Here is a 21,173-nt window from a genome sequence, read left to right as displayed (position 1 = left end):
AGAGGAGGCTACAGGAAAAAAAGAACCAGTGGTGGCAAGCAAAGACCAGGGAGATCCAGTTTCATAGATTGTAAGGCTGGAAGGGACCTCGGAAGACCATCAGGTGCAGGCCCTGAACCGAGCAGGAAAGGCAACTGGGGTCAGGTGACCCCAGCAAGGTGACCATCCAGTCTCCTCTTGAAGATTTCCAGGGTAGGCAATTGCACCACCTCTGGAGGGAGCTTATTTCACAGTTTGGAAACCCTAGCTATGAAGAAGTTTTTCCCAGTGTTGAGCCTGAAATGGTCTTCCAGGTGTTTGTGATTGTTACACCTAGTTTTCCCCAAGGGTACCCCGGTGAACAGTTGTTCACATTGCCCTTGATGTGCACTTCTGATGTAGTGGTAAGCTGCTATCAAGTCCCCTCTCAGCCTCCTTTTTTTCAGGCTGAAGAGTCCCAGATCCCTCAGCATTTCCTCGTATGGCTTAGGAGTAAATCTAATTTGGCAGAACAGCTCTGCATGCCAGATGCAGAACCCTGGCAACTCTGTTTTGGGTTGAATCTGTGACACTATATTATCATGAACAGGGGTCTGGTCCCAACCATCCCACCTGGACATTATATTTTTTAACATGCAAGTTTATCTTGTTCAGTCTTACAGAGGAACTCACAGGAAATCTGTGGCACAGGCCGGATTAATTAAATCAGTGCAAGTTCAACACCTCAGCACTTTTTAGAAAATCCCACAACACTTTTCTGGATCTCTTTAAAAATCTGGTGCTTCTGAAAACTTTAACACTCAGTTTCCTCTTGGCCTCCAATCTAGCGCACTCTCGCCTGAGTTGAGAACAGCTGGGGTATCTTGAATGGTTTCTTCAGTTTGTTTTACTGATATAGCACATGTACTCTCTAGATGAAGGTAAATGTCAAGTTGTGTTTAGCCATACTGTCGTTGAGTTCATATGCCCTGTGGCATTTGATATAAGCTGTATTTCTTATATGTTACACATATAAAATACATTCTGGCACACCTAATCTATTTTATTTGGAGATGAATATTTATGCCCTTATCTCCTCTGGGGCAAGAAAGGTTGGGGACATCGTGTAGGAAGAACACAACACTGGAGCAGAAAATAGAAGGAGCACCTTTAGCTAATAAGGGAGTAGACCTGTTGAAAGCAAAAGAGAGCTCTGTCTGATCTTGTTTTGCTAAAAGGCTGCTGAGCTACCCTTGAGAGGAAGAGTAATAGAAGATCCAGGAAAAACAGGTCTTACTCAATATATTGAACACCTTCCCCTTCTCATCCCAACAGGGGACACACATTTTAAAATATGTTATTGTGTTGATATTTCAAAGTCACATACTATGCAAATCAGGACAAGGACATTACTGATATAGTAAATGCAAGAGAGGACAATAAAATAAATGAACTTGAACTGTTTCAACCTTAGGTAGAACAAAGCAGAAAGGAAGCAAGATACTTTAATCACTGCATGATACTGTGACATTTATTTTCCAGATTATTTAGAAAGTGATGCCAGAATATACCAGGGGTGGGCAAAATACTCCTCACAGGCTGGATGCAGCCCACCAAGGGACTTTATCCAACCTGCAGTGGGTCCCTCGGTCCCACCTGACCCAGGTGTGGGAAGAAACCTGGGCTGTGGCATTTGCAGCCAATCCCAGTGCCCCAGGCCACACAGTGGAGCTGGGGCAGCACAGCGGTAGACTTGATTCTTGGTGGTAGTGGTGGCTCTTTGCAGCTGCTGCCCCTGCAGAACCTAGCTCTGCTGCCTGGGCACCCCAGCCCATCTGTCCCATACCAACCACCGGGGCAGGACCCACATAGGTAGGGTGTGTAGTCGGGCAGATGGGATGGGGCATCTAGGAGCAGGACTGGGATCATGATGCAGTGACAGCACAGGAATGGGTCCTGGGGCAGAGTCACGATCTGTTCTGTGCACATCCCTGCCCCAGGCCCACATTATCACAGTGCTGCCTGCCCGTCTGATTCCTGGATGCTGCTCCCTGTGCCTGCCCACAGCCCCATTCCAGCCACTAGGCCCAGTACAGAGCAGAGCCACTTACGAAGCTTTGGTGAGCCACTGTGGGGGGGTAGGAGGGATGCTGACCTGGCCTGCAACCACTCACCAAAACACCCTTAGTGGCCCTCCAGCCCAAATAATTGTCTACCCCTGAAATATACTAAGCATGACTAAAAACATTTTTCCAGAACTAACATTCTGAGATCGTATTTGTAAATTACTAAAGACAACATAAATGTAGGGCATTTTTCCATGACAACTTTAACATTTGGTATAATCATGGAATACTTGAATTCTTTAACAAAAAATACTAACATACTGGCCAAAAGAAGCCCAGATTTCATGTTTTTCAAAAGAAACATCATTGTGGACCAAATGTTTTCATTGTCTGGAAACACAAAACCATGGTTACTCATCAAATAACATTAATTTTATCACAGTAGAACTACCAAACACTCTGGTCTAAGCATAAAAACTCAACTTCCTGAACCCTGATGATGTTGAAATGGCAGGTTTGTTATGACTTGGGAAATACTTGTGAATAAGAGATTTTTTCCTTGCACATCACATGTTTATTCACATGCATTTTTCAGAATTGGATCTTCAACATTTTAGCAAAAACAAGCTCAAAATATTTTACAACTGTATGTGCAATGAAACAATCCATGGATCTGCAACAAGCTTTTGTGTATGCATACAAAACTTCATGGAAACTGACATTTAAAATTTGCCACTGATGTCAGTGACTAAAGTTAGCAGGATTTTGCAAAACAATAGTCTACAGTGACTGTATTCCACAGCTGTTGTCCAAAGAAAATAAAAGGAAATTGATTTGCACTAGTTTTGTTGCTTAATACTATGACTTTGGTTTTAGTGAAATGTATTGTAACATTTTATCATTAACCTTTGACTTTTGTGTCATTTGATAACTTATCTAAAAGGATTCTATCATTGGCAATAATTTTTCTGTAAAAATTCTAACTGACTGGCTGACAAAGCGCTGCTCAGGTCAGGTGGAATTTCCCCTGAGAACAGAATGCTGATTAAGTCTCCTTTGTTAGTTGCATTATGGTAGAATCCAGAAGCTCCAATTTGGGATAAAGGTCTCATTGTAGGCAGTGTATGCAAATATGAACAGTGTCTTTAAACACTCATTCTTTAGTCAACTATAGCAATAAAGTTACACAAAATGACCAATGGAGGTGATTTCCGTACAGTTAAGTTATGATTCTTCTGAATACAGACATCTGATTGTTCCATATATTCCAGTCCAAGTGGCAAGGTAAGGAATTAACTGAATGCTTTTTATTTTGTTCCACTGAAGGTGGACCATTGAACAGTCAGTAAGAAGCTGCCCTTTTCTGTGTGGATGGTCAAAGAGAAACTATAAGAAGCAAGACCTTGTTAAACTAAGGAGAAGGGGGAAGCAGGTAAAGAGGGAGAGAAGCCTGCTGGAAGTTGAGGCCTCGTTGAGAAAAGGTTTGCTGAAACCTTAGCAAGACAGCGTTAGAGGCATATGGCTTCTACTCTATCCAACACAAACAAGCAAAGAATCATACCAAGATTTCAAAGATACCAAGGCCGCTGACAGACATTCAGTTAAAGGTGTGATCAGATCTGAGCCCCAATCCCAACAAGCATGCCTCCTGTCATGCCACACATGGCACAGCAGGGCACACTATTTTGAGATTGGGACTCAGACCCAAATCACACCATACCTGCCAGCTGCTGAAAATTGTAGTGTGCATTTTAAGCAAGAAACCACAGTAATAGCAAATTCTGCCACATGAGCCTATGCTGGGGGAAAAATAAAGTCATGCTACATGGGCTGCACTAGGGGGTTGGGGGCATGCTGTGGACACTTTCACTTCCCCCTGGCAGAGGTTCATGCTACAGAAGCTCCTAGTGACCCACAGAAGGCTCTGCTAAGGCACCCAGATCTCCACTGAGCTGTATTTCTAAAGCAGAACTGAACCCTCAGTGTCTGCTGAATCAGCTGGGTGAGCCCTCAACTGACTACAGGTGCTGCTGGCTAAGATTGGGCCTTCATCTGACCTGGCAGAAACTGCTGCCCACCAATCTCAGCTTGAGGAGAAGAGCCAGGCATTTTGGCTCAACCAAAACCACCTGCTGGGTCGTGCACTTAGGGGTTAACAAAACAACCACAACATGCTGCTTCCCGCATTTTGCAGCTGCCTGTGTTTTCTCTAGGAAATGCTTACCAGTATTTTCAAACAAAAAAATTTCTTTATTCTGCCTATCAAAAACAAAATGTGCATCTTATTTGAGGGCATGTTGTATGCAAGGAAATATGGTAACAATACCCAAAACACTAGCAGCTATAATAAAATAGGTTCTGAATCGGGGTGCGCCAATAGAGATTTTGGGGGCCAATACCAATAGCTGATATTTAAGGAGGTATATCAGCTGATACTGATCTGATTTCCAATACGGCTGCCTCCAGGTGGTAAGTCCATTGTGGTGGAAGGGGAACGGGGAGGGAAGGGGCATGTGGCGGGGGAAGATCGACACCCCAGGGATGAAGGAGGGGGCAGGGACAGGGGCAGGCTCTGCCCAGGTTGGGGGGGAAGCATGGGACAGAGGCACGGCTCATGGGGTGGGGGCAGCTCCCACCGTTGCTCGTATCCTGGGAGGGGAGGGGCATGTACCCTGGATCTGCGCAGCACAAGGTGGGCTGCAGCTGCAGGGTGGACCCAGAGCTGGCACTGCGCAGGGCTTTTCTTGCCAGGGGCTGGGCTCAGAGTGGGCTCCGGTGGCACTGGGAGGAGGCTGCAGCCACCCCAAACTTTGCCGTAGCTCCGCTCCCAGCCCCATGCCACTGCCCAGTACAGCCACGGCTTTTCCTGGCACATGGGTGGAGGCGAGTCATTCAGCCGGGGCTGTGCTGGGCAGTGTGGGGCTGGAAGCGGAGCTGCAGGGAAAACTGGGGTGGCTCCAGCCTCCTCCTAGTGCTGCTAGAGACTACTCTGAGCCCAGCCCCCTGCAAGAAAAGCCCTGCACAGCACCGGCTCCACCCCGCAGCTGCAGCCTGCCCCGCACTGTGCCACACAGATCTGGGGGCACATGCCCCCCACCCCATCTTCCCAGGGCACAAGCAGTGGCAGGAGCTTCCCCCACCCCACAAGCTGCAACTCTGACCCGCATCCCTCCCCCTGTCCCGGTTGGGCAGCACCTACCTCTGCCCCCTCCCTCACCACTGGGGACATCGATCTGCCTCTCCCACGTCCCTTCCCTCCCCCTCCCCCTCCCCTTCCAACTTACCAACTGGAGGCAGCTCTTCATGCTGCCAGCTCTGCTCTGACTACACTGCGGCTGCGCCCAGCACTGGAATTTATCGGACAAATTATCGGCCCCATAGGGCCAACATCTAATATAGACAATTTTCTTCATATCGGTACTGATCCAATATCAGACTGATGTATCAGTGCACCTCTAGTTCTGAATATTATATATTAGTTGCTCACTTATAAACCTCTTTCAGTAGCTTTAGAATAGATATTCCTTTTCTCTGCCTTGCAGGGGGAAAAAATCACATGAACAGAGGCAGCTCTTTTTGTTCTAAATTAATCAAAATTAGGTCCACAGAGCAGAAAAAAATTATTTTATCTTTGAAACAAAGGTATCTTTTGAAAACTTTAGGTCTTCTTGTGAATTAACATGGAACAAAAATCTGCACTGTATTTTAAGACCAAAAATTATTAGCCAAAATTTCAGTGTGTGTCATTTATGTCCTGGGCACTGCAATTCAAATCTACATTACTTAGTCCAATGCTTCACTAAGATTCTGTTTCATTATGGATTGTATGCATGTTGAATTCTTGTCTAATGAGTACGTAAGATGGCAAGTTCAGTTATTCTCTATAGGCTTTATGAAGAAACAGAAAGTCTGACTATAAACAATGCAGTCATGGAATAATTTTAATTCAACTTCATCTGTAAAATAAGCATCCTTCAGAAGACAGCCAGCATTCTGTGAGCCAAGATCCTACTTCTATGTGTTTAAATATACTTGCATCTTAAATAATATTGGAAAAAGAAAGCTTTTTAGCAAATATGGATCTGGCTGTGGAATGAGTTTTATTAAGTTGGGTACTGGAAACTGTACCATTAAAGATGATAAGAATTAGTATAGATTATGAAATCCATAAAGAGGAGAGAGCTAGCTTTTTTAAGCTTTAAATCAGTCTTGAAAAAATTACCACAGAACATTTCATTCCTTGTTTTAAAATTAACAAAAGTTGCCACAAAAAAATCCTATCTAGGGAAATACCAGTTTGCTTTCACTGAAATCTACACTGATGTAGAATCAATCCAATTTTTGGATACATTCCTGCATTTCAATTTAATAGACACTTTGCAAGAAACTTTGCTTTCAGAAAACAGAGTTAAAAATGAAGCATATCTAAGATTACAGCTAGTGTTCTTTCATTTCCATTTATGCCTAAGAGGTATAATATAATTACTGCTGCTCAGTATTTTTTTTCTGTATGGTTTTCAGTAGCAGTTTGGAATAATACTTCAATTCAAGGAAAGCAAAATCCTACAAATAGCAAATCATAGAATCACAGAGAAATAGGGCTGGAAGGAACCCTCCAGAGCTCATCTAATCCAAACCCCTGCCTCAGGCAGGATCTTCCCCATCCAAACTATCCTCTACAAATCATAATCTAAACTCTATAGGTAAAGCAGGGGAAGCACCGCAGCCAATGTCCTACTTTTATAAAATATTGTCAAGTTGGGATGCAATACTCAGTCTATTCTACTGCTTCACTGTTCTAACAGTGGAGTTTTTATGGATATCCAATCTAAACTTACTTTCTGCAACTTCAAGCCATTGGTCTGCATCCTCTCTGCAGCAAGAGAAAAGGTGCTTTCCCTTTATGGCAGCCTTTCAAACCCTTTATGATCTGACTGGCATCACCAAGACCTAGTAAGACAGCTCTTAGGACTGGAATGTCAACGTGGAGGGTTACACTCTGTTTTGGAAGGACAGGGCTGAGAGAAAAGGTGGTGGTGTTGCCTTCTATGTCAAAAACACCTCTGCTTGTTCCCTGGTTCAGGAGGAAGAAGACAGCAAAGCAAAATACATTTGGGACAAGCTGGAAGGTGAAAGATGCAGCACTGATATAATGGAGGGGATTTACTATAAGCCACCAAATCAGGAAGAGGAAGTGGATGAGGTACTCTTCAAGCAGGTGACAAATCTATCCAAAAACAATGGGGTGGTACTAATGGGAGACTTCAGTTTTCCAGACATCTGCTGAAAGAACAATAAAGCCAAACATAAAGTATCCAACCAGTTTCTCACTTGTGTGGACCACAACTTTCTATTCCAGAAGGTGGAAGATAAAACTAGGGAATCATCTATTTTGGATCTTTCCCTGACAAACAAGAAAGAACTGGGGGAAGATGGGAAGGTGATGGGCATCTTGGGAAGAACAAATGTACTTCATGTTAGACAGAATTCCAGATCCTGAGGCAGGGAAACATGAAGTTAGCAAAATTAGGATGCTAGATTGCAAAAAGGTGGATTTCATCCGACTCAAGGAGTTAAAAGACATGGTGCATGGGAAGGCAGACTGAAGGATAAAGGTGTCCAAGAGGGCTGGGAGTTTGTAAAGCCCAAGAAGAAACTGTTCCAACATACTGGAAGCACAAGAAGGATGCAGGAGACCAATGTGGCTGCAAAAGGAGCTTCTAAAATTCCTCAAATAGAAAAGGGAAGTATACACACAAGGACACATACCAGGAAATAACAAGAACCTGCAGGAACAAAATGAGGAAGGCAAAGATAAAGAACAAGCTATATCATGAGTAACTACAGAGCTCTGGGGGCTGGGCTCAGACGGTTGGGGGTCCATGTAGTTTTCTCTTCGATCCTTCCAGATATGGGTCACAGGCACAGATGGGAGACACGTATTGAAGTAGTCAACAGAAGACTGCAGCGTTGGTGCCACTGTGAAGGCTTTGGCTTCTTTGATCACAGTCTGCACTTCAGAGAGAGAGGCAGTGGTCTGTTGGGAAGGGATGGCCTCCACCTCACTCAGATGGGAAAGAAACTCTTCTTGGCCAGAATGGCTTACCTGCTTGACAGGGCTTTAAACTAAGATCACCGGGGGATGGGTGGACAATCACTAGTGCAAGCCCTGGAAGTTTTGACTGCAAAATCAGCAAGTCAGGTAACACAAGGGAAACTCATTCCTACCCCAGCCCAAGGACAGGACTCTTCTAAGAGGACAGGGATGCCCAGGGCTTCCAATGGCAGGCTTAGCTGCCTGTACACAAATGGCAGGAGCATAGGGAACAAACAGGAGGAACTAGCCCTTCTGCTAAGCAAATATGAGTATGATCTCATAGGGATAATGAAGACCTGGTGAGACTCTATCCATGACTGTACCACAGGTATTGATGGCTATACCTTGTACAGGAGGGATCATGTTGCAAGGAAGGGCAGCGGGGGGAGGGTAGTTTTTTATATGAATGAGTAGTACACTTCCCTACAAGCAGAGATTGGCACTGAGAAAGGGTGACTTAAGACCCTCTGGGTTAGAATATGGGGAGAACATGATGAAGGGGATATAACTGTAGGAATCTATTACAGACATCCTTACCAGGGGAAGAGCTTGACCACAAATTTGTTAGCAAACTGGCAGAGGCTGCATGGTCTCAGCGCGTGGTCGTCATGGGTAACTTCAACCATTCTGATATCTCATGGGAAGAGTATTCAGCCAAATCTGATTGGTTGCAAATCTTCCTCACTTGCGTTGATGAGCTCTACTTGACTCAAGAAGTCTATGGGCTGACAACAATTACTTTGCATCAGTCTTCCACCAGCCCAAGGGGATCACCCTGCCTGACAGACACAGGACTACCATGGCAACGGCGATCATATGTCTATAATTGGCGAAAATCTTGTGAGGGAACAGCTTGAGAGGCTGGACACCCACAAGTCAGCTGGCCCAGATAGAACACACCCTATCTGTGCTAAAAGAGTTGGATGACATCACAGCATGACCAATGGTAAGGATATCTGAGAACTTGTGGTGCTTCAGAGAGGTTCCTAAAGACTGGAAGAGGGCCAGTGTAGTGCTGATCTTCAAGAAAGGAAGGAAGGAAGAGCCAAGGAACAACAGGCCAACCAGTTTAATCTCAATCGCTGGAAAGACCTTGGAAAATATCAAAGAAACTATCAACAACAGGCTAACAGAAGGTAACATTCTGAAAGTTAGCCAACATGGCTTTGTTGCGGGTAGGTCTTACCTGCCCAACCTCATTTCCTTCTATGACCTGGAAAAAGGAGAAAAGGTTGATGTCATTCTAGATTCAGGTGTCAGAATGGCTAAGCTCACAGATGACACCAAATTATGGGGAAGTATGTTCATGCTAGAGGATAGGCTGGCAATTCAGGCCAACCTGGATGGGCTTGCGAGGTGGGCAGATCAAAACCTGATGACATTCAACATGGAGAAATGCAACGTGCCGCACCTCAGGAGAAAAAAACAACATCATACTTATAGGCTCGGCAATGCTACACACAGTAGCACCATGACCGAAAAAAACTTGGGGGTCATGACTGACCACAAGATGAACATGAGCCAGCAATGCGATGCCGTAGCCAGCAAAGCAAATCGAGCTCTGGCTTGCATCTACCAATGCATCTCAAGCAAGACACAAGAAGTCATCCTTCTACTTTACTCAACCTTGGTGAGACCGCAGCTGGAGTATTGCATCCAGTTCTGGGCTCCACACTTTAAAAAAGATGTGGAGAAGCTTGAGAGCCCAGAGGAGAGCCACATACATGATTAGAGGTCAAGAGAACAGGTCTTATGAGGAGAGGTTGAGAGGCATGGGACTCTTCAGCCTGGAGAAGAGAAGGCTCAGGTGTGACTTGGTAACAGCCTATAAGTATATAAAGGGTGTTCATCAGGAACTGTTGACCAGGGCACCCGCAGGGAAGACAAGGTCTAATGGTCATAAACTGCAGGAAGACCATTTTAGACGGGACATAAGGAAAACTTCTTTAATGTCTGAGTCTCCAGAGTCTGGAATAGATTCCCCCCAGAAATGGTGCAAGCATCTACTCTGAATATCTTTAAGAAATGCTTGGATGCTTATCTTGCTGGGGTGATCTGAACCCAGCTGACTTCCTGCCCCTTGGGCAGGGGTCTGGACCCAATGATTTCACAGGGTCCCTTCCAGCCCTAATGTTTATGAATCTATTAATCTATACCTGGCAAAGGAAGTTAAGGACAAAAAGAAAAGGTTCTATAAGTATGCTGTCCAGAAAAGAAGGACCAAGGATGCTGTGGGTCCACTGTTAACAAGCCAGGAGGATTAACACAAGATGCAAAGAAGGCACAGCTACACAACAGCTACTTTGCCTGAGTCTTCACAAAAAAAGTAAGCTGGAGCCAGATGCCTAATAAAGATTGTTTGGATAAGGAAGGGGGCAAGTGGAGAGAAGACATAACAACAGAGACTGTCAGAGAGCTTTTGATGGGACTGAATGAATTCAAGTCAGCAGGACCTGATGAACTCTATCAAAGGGTATTGAAGGAACTAGAAGAGGAGATCTCAGAGCTATTCATAATAATCTTCATGAAGTCATGGGAGACAGGTCAGGTACCAGAGCACTGGAAAAGGGCCAATACAATACCCCTCTTTCAAAAATGCAAAAAGGAGGACCCAGGAACTGTAGACCTCTTAATCTCACCTCAATATCTGGGAAGTTACTGGAACATATTCTAAGGCAGGCCATTTGCAAGCATCTGGAGGAGGCTCACAAGCAGCCTCCATGGATTTATGGAAAACAAAGTGTGTCAAATGAACCTGATCTCCTTCTCTGACACAGTAACTACTTGAGTAAATGAAGGGAATGCTGTGGTTATATAGTACCTGGACCTCAGCAAGGCATTTGACAAGCTTCAGCATGACCTTCTCATAAACAAATGGGAAACAGGTGAGCTAGATAAAACTACTACAAGGTGGATAGATAACTGGCTCAACAGCCGCAAACAAAGGGTAATTATTAACAGCTCCTTGTCAGAATGGCAGGAGGTTTCAAGTGGAGGCCCATAGGGGTCTGTCCTGGGCCCAGGGCTGTTCAACATATTTATTAATGATTTGGATGCTGGCATAGAAAACTTCTTAAGCAAGTGTGCAGACATCACAAAACTGGGAAGGACTGTGAACACACTGGAGGATGTGAGTGCAATTCAGAAGGATCTCTACAGACTGGAAAGCTGGGATGGAGCTAACAGAATCAAGTTCAGTGAAGACAAATGCAAGGCGCTATAGCTCAGGAGGAATAATCAAAAACACAGTATAAAATGGGTGACACTTGGCTGGATGGCAACACTATGGAAAGGGACTTCGGAGTCTTAGTAAACCATAGGCTCAATATCAGTATGCAGTATGATGTAGCCACACAAATGACAAATGCAGCTTTGGGATGCATCAATAGAAGCAGTTAGGTGCAAGACACAGGAGGTGATAGTGCCTCTCTACTGTTAAGCCTCATCTGGAGTTGTATATGAAGTTCTGGGCTCCACCTTCTAAAAAGAATATATAAAGTTAATTTATACTTGGAATTAACAGCAGTGTTTCTTTAAGTAAAGCTACTTAAATTTACTAGAGTGCAAACAATTTTGGGACACATTTACTAGATATGTAAGTTCTGAAACACATTACTGACACAATTAATGCCAATATTTTACTAACTTTGATTTCTTACAGAGATACTGTAGGTTAAAAGGAAAATGCTTCAAACTTAATAATGACATTTCATAATTATGGCTTAGATTTATCCATAGGCTCTTTCTAATAAGGATTCCAAGTAATATGTCATAGTATAGGATTATATGAAAAAATGTATATCAAATGGGAAATCAAGTGTCTATTTTAGCTAATTAAAATTTTCCAAAAATTACTGAATAACATGTTTAAAAAAGGAACATTGCCAAATAGTTGATTCCAACATCTCATCTGCCTAAAAAGGTTATTACTGGAGGACTACCCTACTAATGCTAAAAATCTTTATTTTAACCCTACTAGAGCCATTTCAATAAGTGTAATTAAAAATTCCATATATATATAAAACTTATTTGCAGCATATAATGTATACACGCATGCACACACGTACACACAGACGTTTAGTATTTTAGCACAATACTTTAAACTTGGATATTTACAATGTTCTTCTATGCCAGGGGTTTTCAACCTTTTGGGATTAGTGTACCCCTGGTGGCTGGATGCAGAGCTGGGGGGAGGGGAGGTGGTGTGTGGCCAAATGCCATGCGAGCTTCCCCCACCTCCACGTCCGGCCAGGCAGGCAGTGCCTGCGCAGCAGTGCAGGATGATGCGTGGTGGCGCTCCATCCCCACCCACCCATGTGCACCCACTAGGGCCTTCTCAAGTACCTACCCCTGGAGTATATATACCCCCAGTTGACAACCCCTGTTCCTATGCAACTCCATTACCATAGGTAGGGGTCTACCCAACTTCAGGAGGCAGCTAACCAATTTCACAGGCAGATTGTGGTGGAGCCCCCCACACCAGTGATTGGTTGAGGGGCCCTGGTGGCACCACTCCCTGCTGCTGATTGGTGGTAAGGGCTGTCTATCATGTGGCCCTGCCCCCTCGCTGCTGTTTGTCTGAGAGGGCTATCTGTCTGTCTGTCACGTAGCCCCACCCCTCACCACTGAAGGGTGTAGAGAGACAGGGCCACACAAGCAGTCCTCTCAGCCAATCAGCAACAAGGGGCAGGGGCGGCAGCGATCCTGCCTGCTCGTCTTTGTGCTGGCAGCCCCTTTTGTGCCCTGCTGCATGGCCAGGACTGCTAGCTCTCACTGGGGAGGTAGCATTTGACTTCTAGGAAGTTTTTTTGAGCAAGTTTTTGTCTTGTTTTTTTTCCCCCCATAGATTTCAGGAAGATCTCCCGATTCCATGATTTCCATTAAATCCATGCGATCATGATTTGAGTAGGTCCCTACTCACAGGAATCACAGGAAAGTAGGGCTGGAAAGGACCTCACAGGTCATTTAGTCCAACTCTCTGCACAAGACAGAATCATTCCTGACTAAACCACACCAGCCAAGTGTCTGTCTAACCTGCTTGTGAAATTTCCCATCCCCTACAGCAATGGAGAAAAGCTCATCTCCACGAGAAAGCCAGCAAAATTTAACTTATGTGCTCATCGAACAGATATGCCAAAGAAGAAAAGTAATGTGGAACCATCACCTTAGCTGTCCTGTGTAAAATACAAAGAAATTGAAAGAAAAATGAAAGTAAATGAAATTAAAAAGAGTATTTTTTTAAAATCTCTTAAAATGAGTTTCAAACAATGGAGGATTAATAAAACCCAACCCAAATAAGTACTTCAAATAAAAAAAATAGTGGATTAAATTTTAAAAGTGTGTATTTATTTAGGAGCACACAACTACCCCCACATTTAAATATAAAGAGCAGGGAAATATTTTCTCTTCTAACATATTAAGTAAAATAAAATTTTATTTAGATTATTTACTTTTTCTGACCTTTTTTCTTCATTTTTCTAAAGAAATTTACCTGCAGGTTGATCTCTGCTTCATAGAAAGTTAAACATGAACAGTAGTGTCGTTCTGAGTCTATATCAGTCAAAACCACCACAAAAAAGGTAGGCTGTTTTCTCTCTCTGGACAGCTGCCATCCTCCAGGCTGACAAAACTAATTAAAGAAAACAAGAGAATATAAAAGTATTGTTAAAAATCAATACTACTTTAGAAATCATCTAATAATTTCTAACAACATAACAACATAACCTTTTCTGAAATACAAAATGTAAAATACGTATTTTTTTTCTTGCATGTTTGCTCAATATTATATTGAATGAACAAAACAAGGAGTTATCATCAGCTGATATAAACACATCTCCATAGACATGAATGGAATTTTAATCATTTACATTAGCTGAAGACCTGCCTTGGGAATTCTTATTCCAGCCTCCTTGAATGCATCAATTGTAGCAATGGGAGTTACATACATAAAAATGAGAAAAATAGCCAAGTCCTTGTTCCGTAGAGCCTAAGAATTTACAACTTAAAATTGCTTTTCTGTTTTTTATTATAACATCTCTGCATGAAACCAATATTTTCATTTCAATGTCTATGTTTAAAATCTACAAACATTTTTAATATTAGTTTTATGTATAAGATACATCTTTCAAAGGTAATTCTGAAAGATGAACTGAGGATTTAACTTGATTTTAGCCTACTGTTCGAGTGAAGTGGCAAAACTATGTTGCAACCTGTTTTTTTCCTTCAAGATTTCAAGCTATATACAAGCAAAAAAAAAAAAAAAAAAGAGATTCTTTGGTGCTGAAACCCAAACCATAGCAACCTCTGATCTGAGGACCATAATGCTATCATGACTTCTTGTCTCTTTCCGAAAACTCAAAACTAGTCTGGATTAAACTTCAGGCGTTCTGGCCTACCTGCTATAACTTCAGGGGGTAAAGCTTGCTCCTCCTGCAGACAAGGTTCCTAACACTTTCCAATTAATACCCTGTTTTCAATTGCGTATAGCTTTGCTTGCTTTAAATATTTAGGTTGAAGTTTTCTATGTTGGAGAGTTGCCTCAGGCAGGATTTATTTTTCTTAAATTTCAGCAGAACATCAGCACTACTGTCCCAAATTGGCTCTGTACACAGGGCAGGGGGCATTCCCATGGGACTCAAACCTTCCTGGACATGTGGCACACTGCAAGTCCCACTGACTCTGCTCCTTCCCTTGCTGAGAGTCATGATGCCCCAGTTCAAGTCCTGCTATCTCTGCCCCTATGCCCCTTCTCTATGCAAAGAGTAGTGAAAGACCTGATGGCGCTCATCCCAATACAAGTCAAGCAGGGTTATAGGGGCAGTAAAAGGGTGAAAGGGTTATGAAAACACTGATGGGTCAAGGAGAGGTGGGGGTAGAAACAGTTCAGGGCTCAATCCCAATTGCTCAGTCCCCCTGCTGGTGTTTGAGGGTTGTGTTTGATAGCCCAAGTTGGTGCTCTGGGACCTGTGGGGGAAAAGGCAGGGAAGAAGGAAACAGTGCACCTTAGGATGCTAGAGGAGACAGCATAACCTTATCATGCCATGCATTCAAATTAAAGCACAACGCAAACCACCTAAAAATGTTCTAAACTCAACAAGTAACATTTTTGTGGCTGGTTCACCATTTTTGTAACTGGTTTGTAAGTTTTATCACTGGTTTGCCATTTGTTTCCCATGACAAATTGTCTAAACATGTGGCATACTACAATTAATCATGATTAAAGCATTAATCAATAAACAATGCCTACTAGAGGTTATGTACATGCATACCATGAAGACTTCTCAGAAGCTGCCTCTTAACTTATCTGAACTAAGCATGCTCCATCTTCACATGATTTCTACTGCACTCACTAGACTGAGTAGGGGCTTCATATCAGTAAACTAGGATTTACTGTGCTAGTTTCCAGCACTGAGAGCAGAAACAGTCTGACTCTAGTGCTCTACAAACTGGTGTACACGAGGAGGAAAAAGCAGCCAAAATCAAATACAAATGAGTAAGGAGTATGTCATCTCCTGCTAGTGATTTGTACATAATGCTGCTAACAGCCTACTATCAAACATGAGCAAATTACATGTTACGAATTCAGGGCTGTCCATCTTCTAAATGGCTGGAGACCACACCAGCATGAGCCATCAGCGCCTTGGGCTGCACTGCATACCCTGCCACCCCACTGTGCTGCACCATGGGCTCCCTCAGCATCCAACTTGACGCATTTTGGTTCTGATTTCTAGAAGCATTCACAGTTACAAAATTCATTCATTTTCCCATAAAAACTGTAATAAAAGTTACTTTAATATTTTAAAATGAACACATTGAAAGGGACCTTAGAACTCAGTACAAAAACAGGTTACTATACAATGAGATTATTAATATCAAATAAGCAATTAACCATTCGGAACAGCAAGAAAAATGTTCCAAAGCTCTATACCAAAGAGACAAAAAACCTCTACTAATAGAGAGAGAGATATAACATAATCAAAAGTTCATCTAGGTCTCCTGTATGGTAAACAAAAAAGAGAAGTTTAAACATGAACTCTGATTTTCATATTGCTTCACTTAATTTGCCAGAATTCTTGGAACTGGAACACAGATTCTATCAAAGGCATTAAAAATTCAAAACAATGAGCTTGTCTGGGTTGGGATGTATAGTATGCAGAATACAACTGTGTGGCTGCTTCTAATCCTACACCTTAGGCATTTCTATTCCTAACAGTCTAATACAAGTATTCCATCAGCTGACCTAAAGGAATAAATAAAGGTACACCTGTATTTGAAGTTGCGGAATTACATTACACACTGTGCTCAAGGCAGCAAAAAACTTTCCACTGACTAGTCACAAGTGCTTTTCTACAACATGTTTAGAGCAGGAAACTAGGTCATGTTTTAAAATGTTAGACAGCACATTTTTTAACAGAGATGTAGTTGAAATTTACTGCCACTAAAAATGTTCTGTTTACCCTCTATGGCTTGGTGATGACAAGCCAATGTTTTTTAAAATACTTAAAATGGGTCTACCCTACTGTTTATAAATTAATTAAAACTTGCTTGTGGGCAAGTTTTTGAGATGATCTATAGTCTTAAACTAGTGATGGCTATATTCTTAATACTGCATATCGTTTTATGAAAGCACATGCACTTGCATAGTTCAGCAAGAATTTCCAAAGGGATCCTATGCTCTTGTATGTTATTAAATTAATTGATTCCAGTGTTACAGCACTTGAAGTGAAAGAATTTTAAAAATTTACTTTACTATTACCAATGTCATTTTCAAATTTGCAATGTTACAAATAGGGTGCGTCTAAATGTGCAATTAAATGTGAAGTAATAAACTCCAGAGCTTATTGCTCTGGCATTTATTGCTACAAGGCACACTATTTCCATATGCACCCGTGACTGCAACATATTGAGGCAGGTTAGAGCAGCCCCAGCTGGCACAGGGCCCAGGGGTCAGCCTGCCAGCCCAGAGTTGCTCCCCACCAGCTCAGTATACTGTGGAGAGGCTGGCTAGGGCATGAGGGTGCTCCAGTGCAGGACTGGCCAGCAGGCAGCCCCTGCACTGAAGCACCCTTGTGCACCAGCCAGGTGGGAAAACAGCTACGTGTGTACTGTGGTGGAGTAAAAAATTCCACAGCAGGATAGTACTTGTAAATAGTGCTATATAACTACAGCAGGACCCAGAACAACCAAAGAAGATTGGACCAGGCTATCCCATATTTAAACATTTACAAGTATTTACAAGTACTGTCCTGCTGTGGAGTTAATTAGTTTACCCTAGCTTGATAGGGGCACATGTGGAGACAGAAAATGTTTACTGTGGAGCTAATTAGTCTACCCCACTGTAAGTGTCTCGTGTAGACGCACCCACATTATAAGAAATATTTTTATGTTAAAAGTTTATCTGGAAATAATGTTTTAAAAACTGTGCTGTCTTTATTATTACTTACTAAGAAGACCAAAAAATTCTTCCTCTCATCAGTCACAAATGCAATTCTTTGATTTGAGTTTTACCCCTCAGTGGCATCAGCTCCCAGGCGCAGAGGAGGAAAGGAAGCTTGCACATGGTGGCCACAGCCACCACCCAGTGCCCTGTGCTGCCGCTGCTGCACATCCAGCTCCCCTCCCTCCCCCCTGGCTGTTCTCAGGGCCCAGCAGCAGTGGTGGGGTGACCCACTGTGCCCCCCCTTCCCTTCTTGCTTCCCTCCTCCCCACTGCCTCTCCCTCCCTGCCAACTTCTGTTGTGGCTTGGTGGTGGCAGCAAAGTTGGAGCAGGGGGGCAAGGCCAGCACTGTGCTGCCAGCACCCATGCTGCTGCCTCCAAGGAGCAGAGCCAGGGGGAGGGGCGGAGAGTGCCACTCCATCTCCGCTGTCATGGTGGCACTCCGCCGTCCCAGTCCATCCCTGCCACTGCCCATCATGACTGACAGAGGAAGTTATAACAAGAATCAGTGCTGTGACATGGAGGTCAGAACAGAAGATTTCATGATCTTCTGGCCTTAAACTCTCTTAATTTATGATAAAAATACAAATACAGTGGAAGGCAGCATGTTTAACATTAAAAAAAAAAATCTTTCCCTTCCCTGCCAACCACCTTAAAGGAAACACAACATTGTTTCTTTATATGTCACATTCAAAACTCTCAATTTACTATTAAAAAATAACAAACCATTGGAAAAAAACCTCTTAAATGCCCTAAAATATGGGTGTTTTCAATTATGTAGAATAATTAAATCATTGTCCTAGAAGTCAGATGATATACTAGAAGTGGGTGGAATGAAACTTGTGCTTTTCAGTAAACTGCAAAAATAAAACCTGAATGTTATATTGCACTTGATAGTAGAGCTGAAATATTGTAGCCATGGTAGTCTAGGAAATATATGAGGCAAGGCTTTTTTTTGTGACCAACTGTATAATTCAACAAGCTGTATGCACAAAGATGTCCCCCAACCCTTCATGAGCCATCTGGAAGAATATCTAGAAAATTGTGTCATCAAATCTATATTATACCTGTGCTACAAAGATAATATTTTCATCATCTGGCCTGAATACATGAACTCCTTTATTGACTTCTACCATAGAGTCAACAGATGCCACTCTTCAAAGCAAACTCTTCCTGGAATACTCCTACATCAATGTCAATTTCCTGTAGACCACAATCCACATCCTGGATGGCACCCTATAACCCATTGTATATAGAAAGCCCACAGATCACCACACATACATCCACAAAACCAGCAACAACCCCAGACACAACATGAAAGCTATGATCTATATTCAGGCCTTCAGATATCATCACATCTGCTCTTACACTCACAACGCCCAGCTCACCAACTAGAAAAATGCCTTCACACAGCAAGGTCACTGCAGCAGAGAAAGAGATTATAACTTTGAATGAACTACCCAAATAACCTGCAACAACCTACTATGATACAAAAAGGAAAACCCCACTGACCTCACTCATCTAGTTATTACCTACCATCCAACACCAGAACCTTTAAAAGGATCAATTAGTGTCTATTATTGAAAAAGATCAGACTTTGAGGGAAATATTTCCAACTCCTTCACTCCTGGTCCTCAAGCAATACCCAAATCTGGCCCAATTCATCATCAGAGGAAAACTTCTGTCCAATCAACAGATTCCAAAGGGAACACAATCCTGCCTTAACAATAAATGCAAATCCTGTCAGCACATCCCCTCACAATAAAACCATGAGAATCCACAGATTCTATTAATAATATATCACAGATATAGTATAATCTCATCCTGTGTACTTACGCCTTCATGGTAACCATGCTGGTGAAACCAGACACGAACTACACACCAGAATGAACTCTCACAGAAAAAAAAATATAGAGGACAGAGACACATGAACACCAACAGAACCTTTTCACAGAATAATCACTCCCCTTTCTGACCTCACAATCCTTGTGTTCAAAGGTAGTTTACAAAATAGCTCTAGAAGACAGACCTGGAAACAGAAATTCATAAACCTAATAGACAGTAGAGAAAAAAAAGGACTCAGTGTAGACAGTGGCTTTATATGCTGGACCAGGCGCATGCAATGCACACTGCAACTGCACAGACAGCCAGCACGGGATGTGCATGCTCTATGCAGTGCCTCATCAGACCCACAGCCAGCAGATAGGGCCAGCCAGCAGGGCACCACATGAAACATGCACCCTGTGCCAGCTCCATGCAACATGCACAAGTAGTCCAGAACTAGGAGCATGCTGTCTGCAGTGCTTGTGCACCAGACTGGGCACTGCATGTGACATAGGGGACTCAAGGTACAGCTTGTATGGGTGCAAACAGGGGTGGCCCAGGGAGAAACTTTTAAGAAAAATGAGCAGAATCTTTACCAAGAATCTTTATCAGAATCTTTACCAAGGCTTAAAGTATAGTGAAAGTATTGGGATGATTTATTTGGAAGCTTCAGAGATTATGTAATTCCTCATACATGTATCAAGAGTTCTAGTAGTCACATTACAGATGTCTGAGATAGATGTACTCCTTAACTATCTTGCCATAGGTACTTGATAATCAGTATTCTGTTGTGTAAATAATGGAATTCCTTTCCTTTTGTAACTAAGGGTAAAATCAAATTGAAAACAGAACAACTTTAGCCATAGCTTTTGGTCTTCCTTCATTTTCTCTTTAATAGGAAGTTGTAAGTACAGTAGTTTGCCTCTTGATGCCCTAAACCCACACTGAGATTTCAGGAGGAGCTCTTCATCAAGTGGAAAGAGATGGTTCAGGAAGGTACTTGTAAAGTTCTTTGCTGCGGTGGACAGCAAGGCAATCCCTCTGTAATTTCCATAGTTGGACTTGTCTCTTTTCTTGAAGACTGCCACACTCATGGCATCCCTGCGATCATCTGGGATTTTCTCATCATTCCAAATCCTTAAGATTGAGGGCATGGAGCTGTGATATGAGCTCCTCCTTCCCACTGCTTGAAGACTTTGGCAGGGATCCCATCAGTTCCAGATGCCTTGTCTTCTTCATCTGTTTGATGGCTTTCCTCAACTTGTCAAGGTTTGGAGGGATTTGAAGATCATCTTTGGGTGTTGCAGGATAGAGCTGAGAACACTCATCAACAACAGAGACTTGACTGAGACGGTCTTCAAAATGCTCCTTCCAACAGACTTTGATAGCTCCCCTTTCCTTGATCAGGTATCCTTCATCATTAGGTCTCAAAGAGGTTGATCCCTGAGCGTTCAGACTGTAGGTGGCTTTGGCGGCATTGAAAAGAAGCCATGGATAGATTCATAGATTCATAGATTAAGGGTCGGAAGGGACCTAGTAGATCTTCTAGCCCGACCCCCCGCCAGGGCGGGAGAACAACAAAAAACCCCAAGAAGAGAAACGGGACTCAAATGAGTCCAGCCAGGTAGGCATCCAGCCTCTTCTTAAAGACCCCCAGGGTAGGGGCCAGCACCACTTCCCTTGGAAGTTGGTTCCAGCTCCTAGCCGCCCTAACCGTGAAGTAGTTTTTGCGGATGTCCAATCTATACCTCCTCTCCATCAGCTTGTGCCCATTACTCCTTGTTATGCCAGC

At 43.0% G+C, this 21,173-nt stretch overlaps 1 protein-coding gene across 1 annotated transcript in view; it reads right to left on the bottom strand.

Annotated features, from left to right (window-relative positions):
• The window catches only part of SBF2 (SET binding factor 2), a 584,661-nt gene that overhangs the window by 332,450 nt on the left and 231,038 nt on the right, over nucleotides 1-21,173 (bottom strand). Inside the window, exon 3 of the mRNA XM_019519970.1 lies at nucleotides 13,613-13,750. Coding sequence (XP_019375515.1) covers nucleotides 13,613-13,750 — 138 coding nt within the window. The remainder of the gene's footprint in view (nucleotides 1-13,612; nucleotides 13,751-21,173) is intronic.

This window comes from Gavialis gangeticus, unplaced genomic scaffold (genome assembly GCF_001723915.1).
Source record: "Gavialis gangeticus isolate Ggan-Ray unplaced genomic scaffold, GavGan_comp1, whole genome shotgun sequence".
Classification (NCBI taxonomy): Eukaryota; Metazoa; Chordata; order Crocodylia; family Gavialidae; genus Gavialis; species Gavialis gangeticus.
This window is presented reverse-complemented; position numbering and strand designations above follow the sequence as displayed.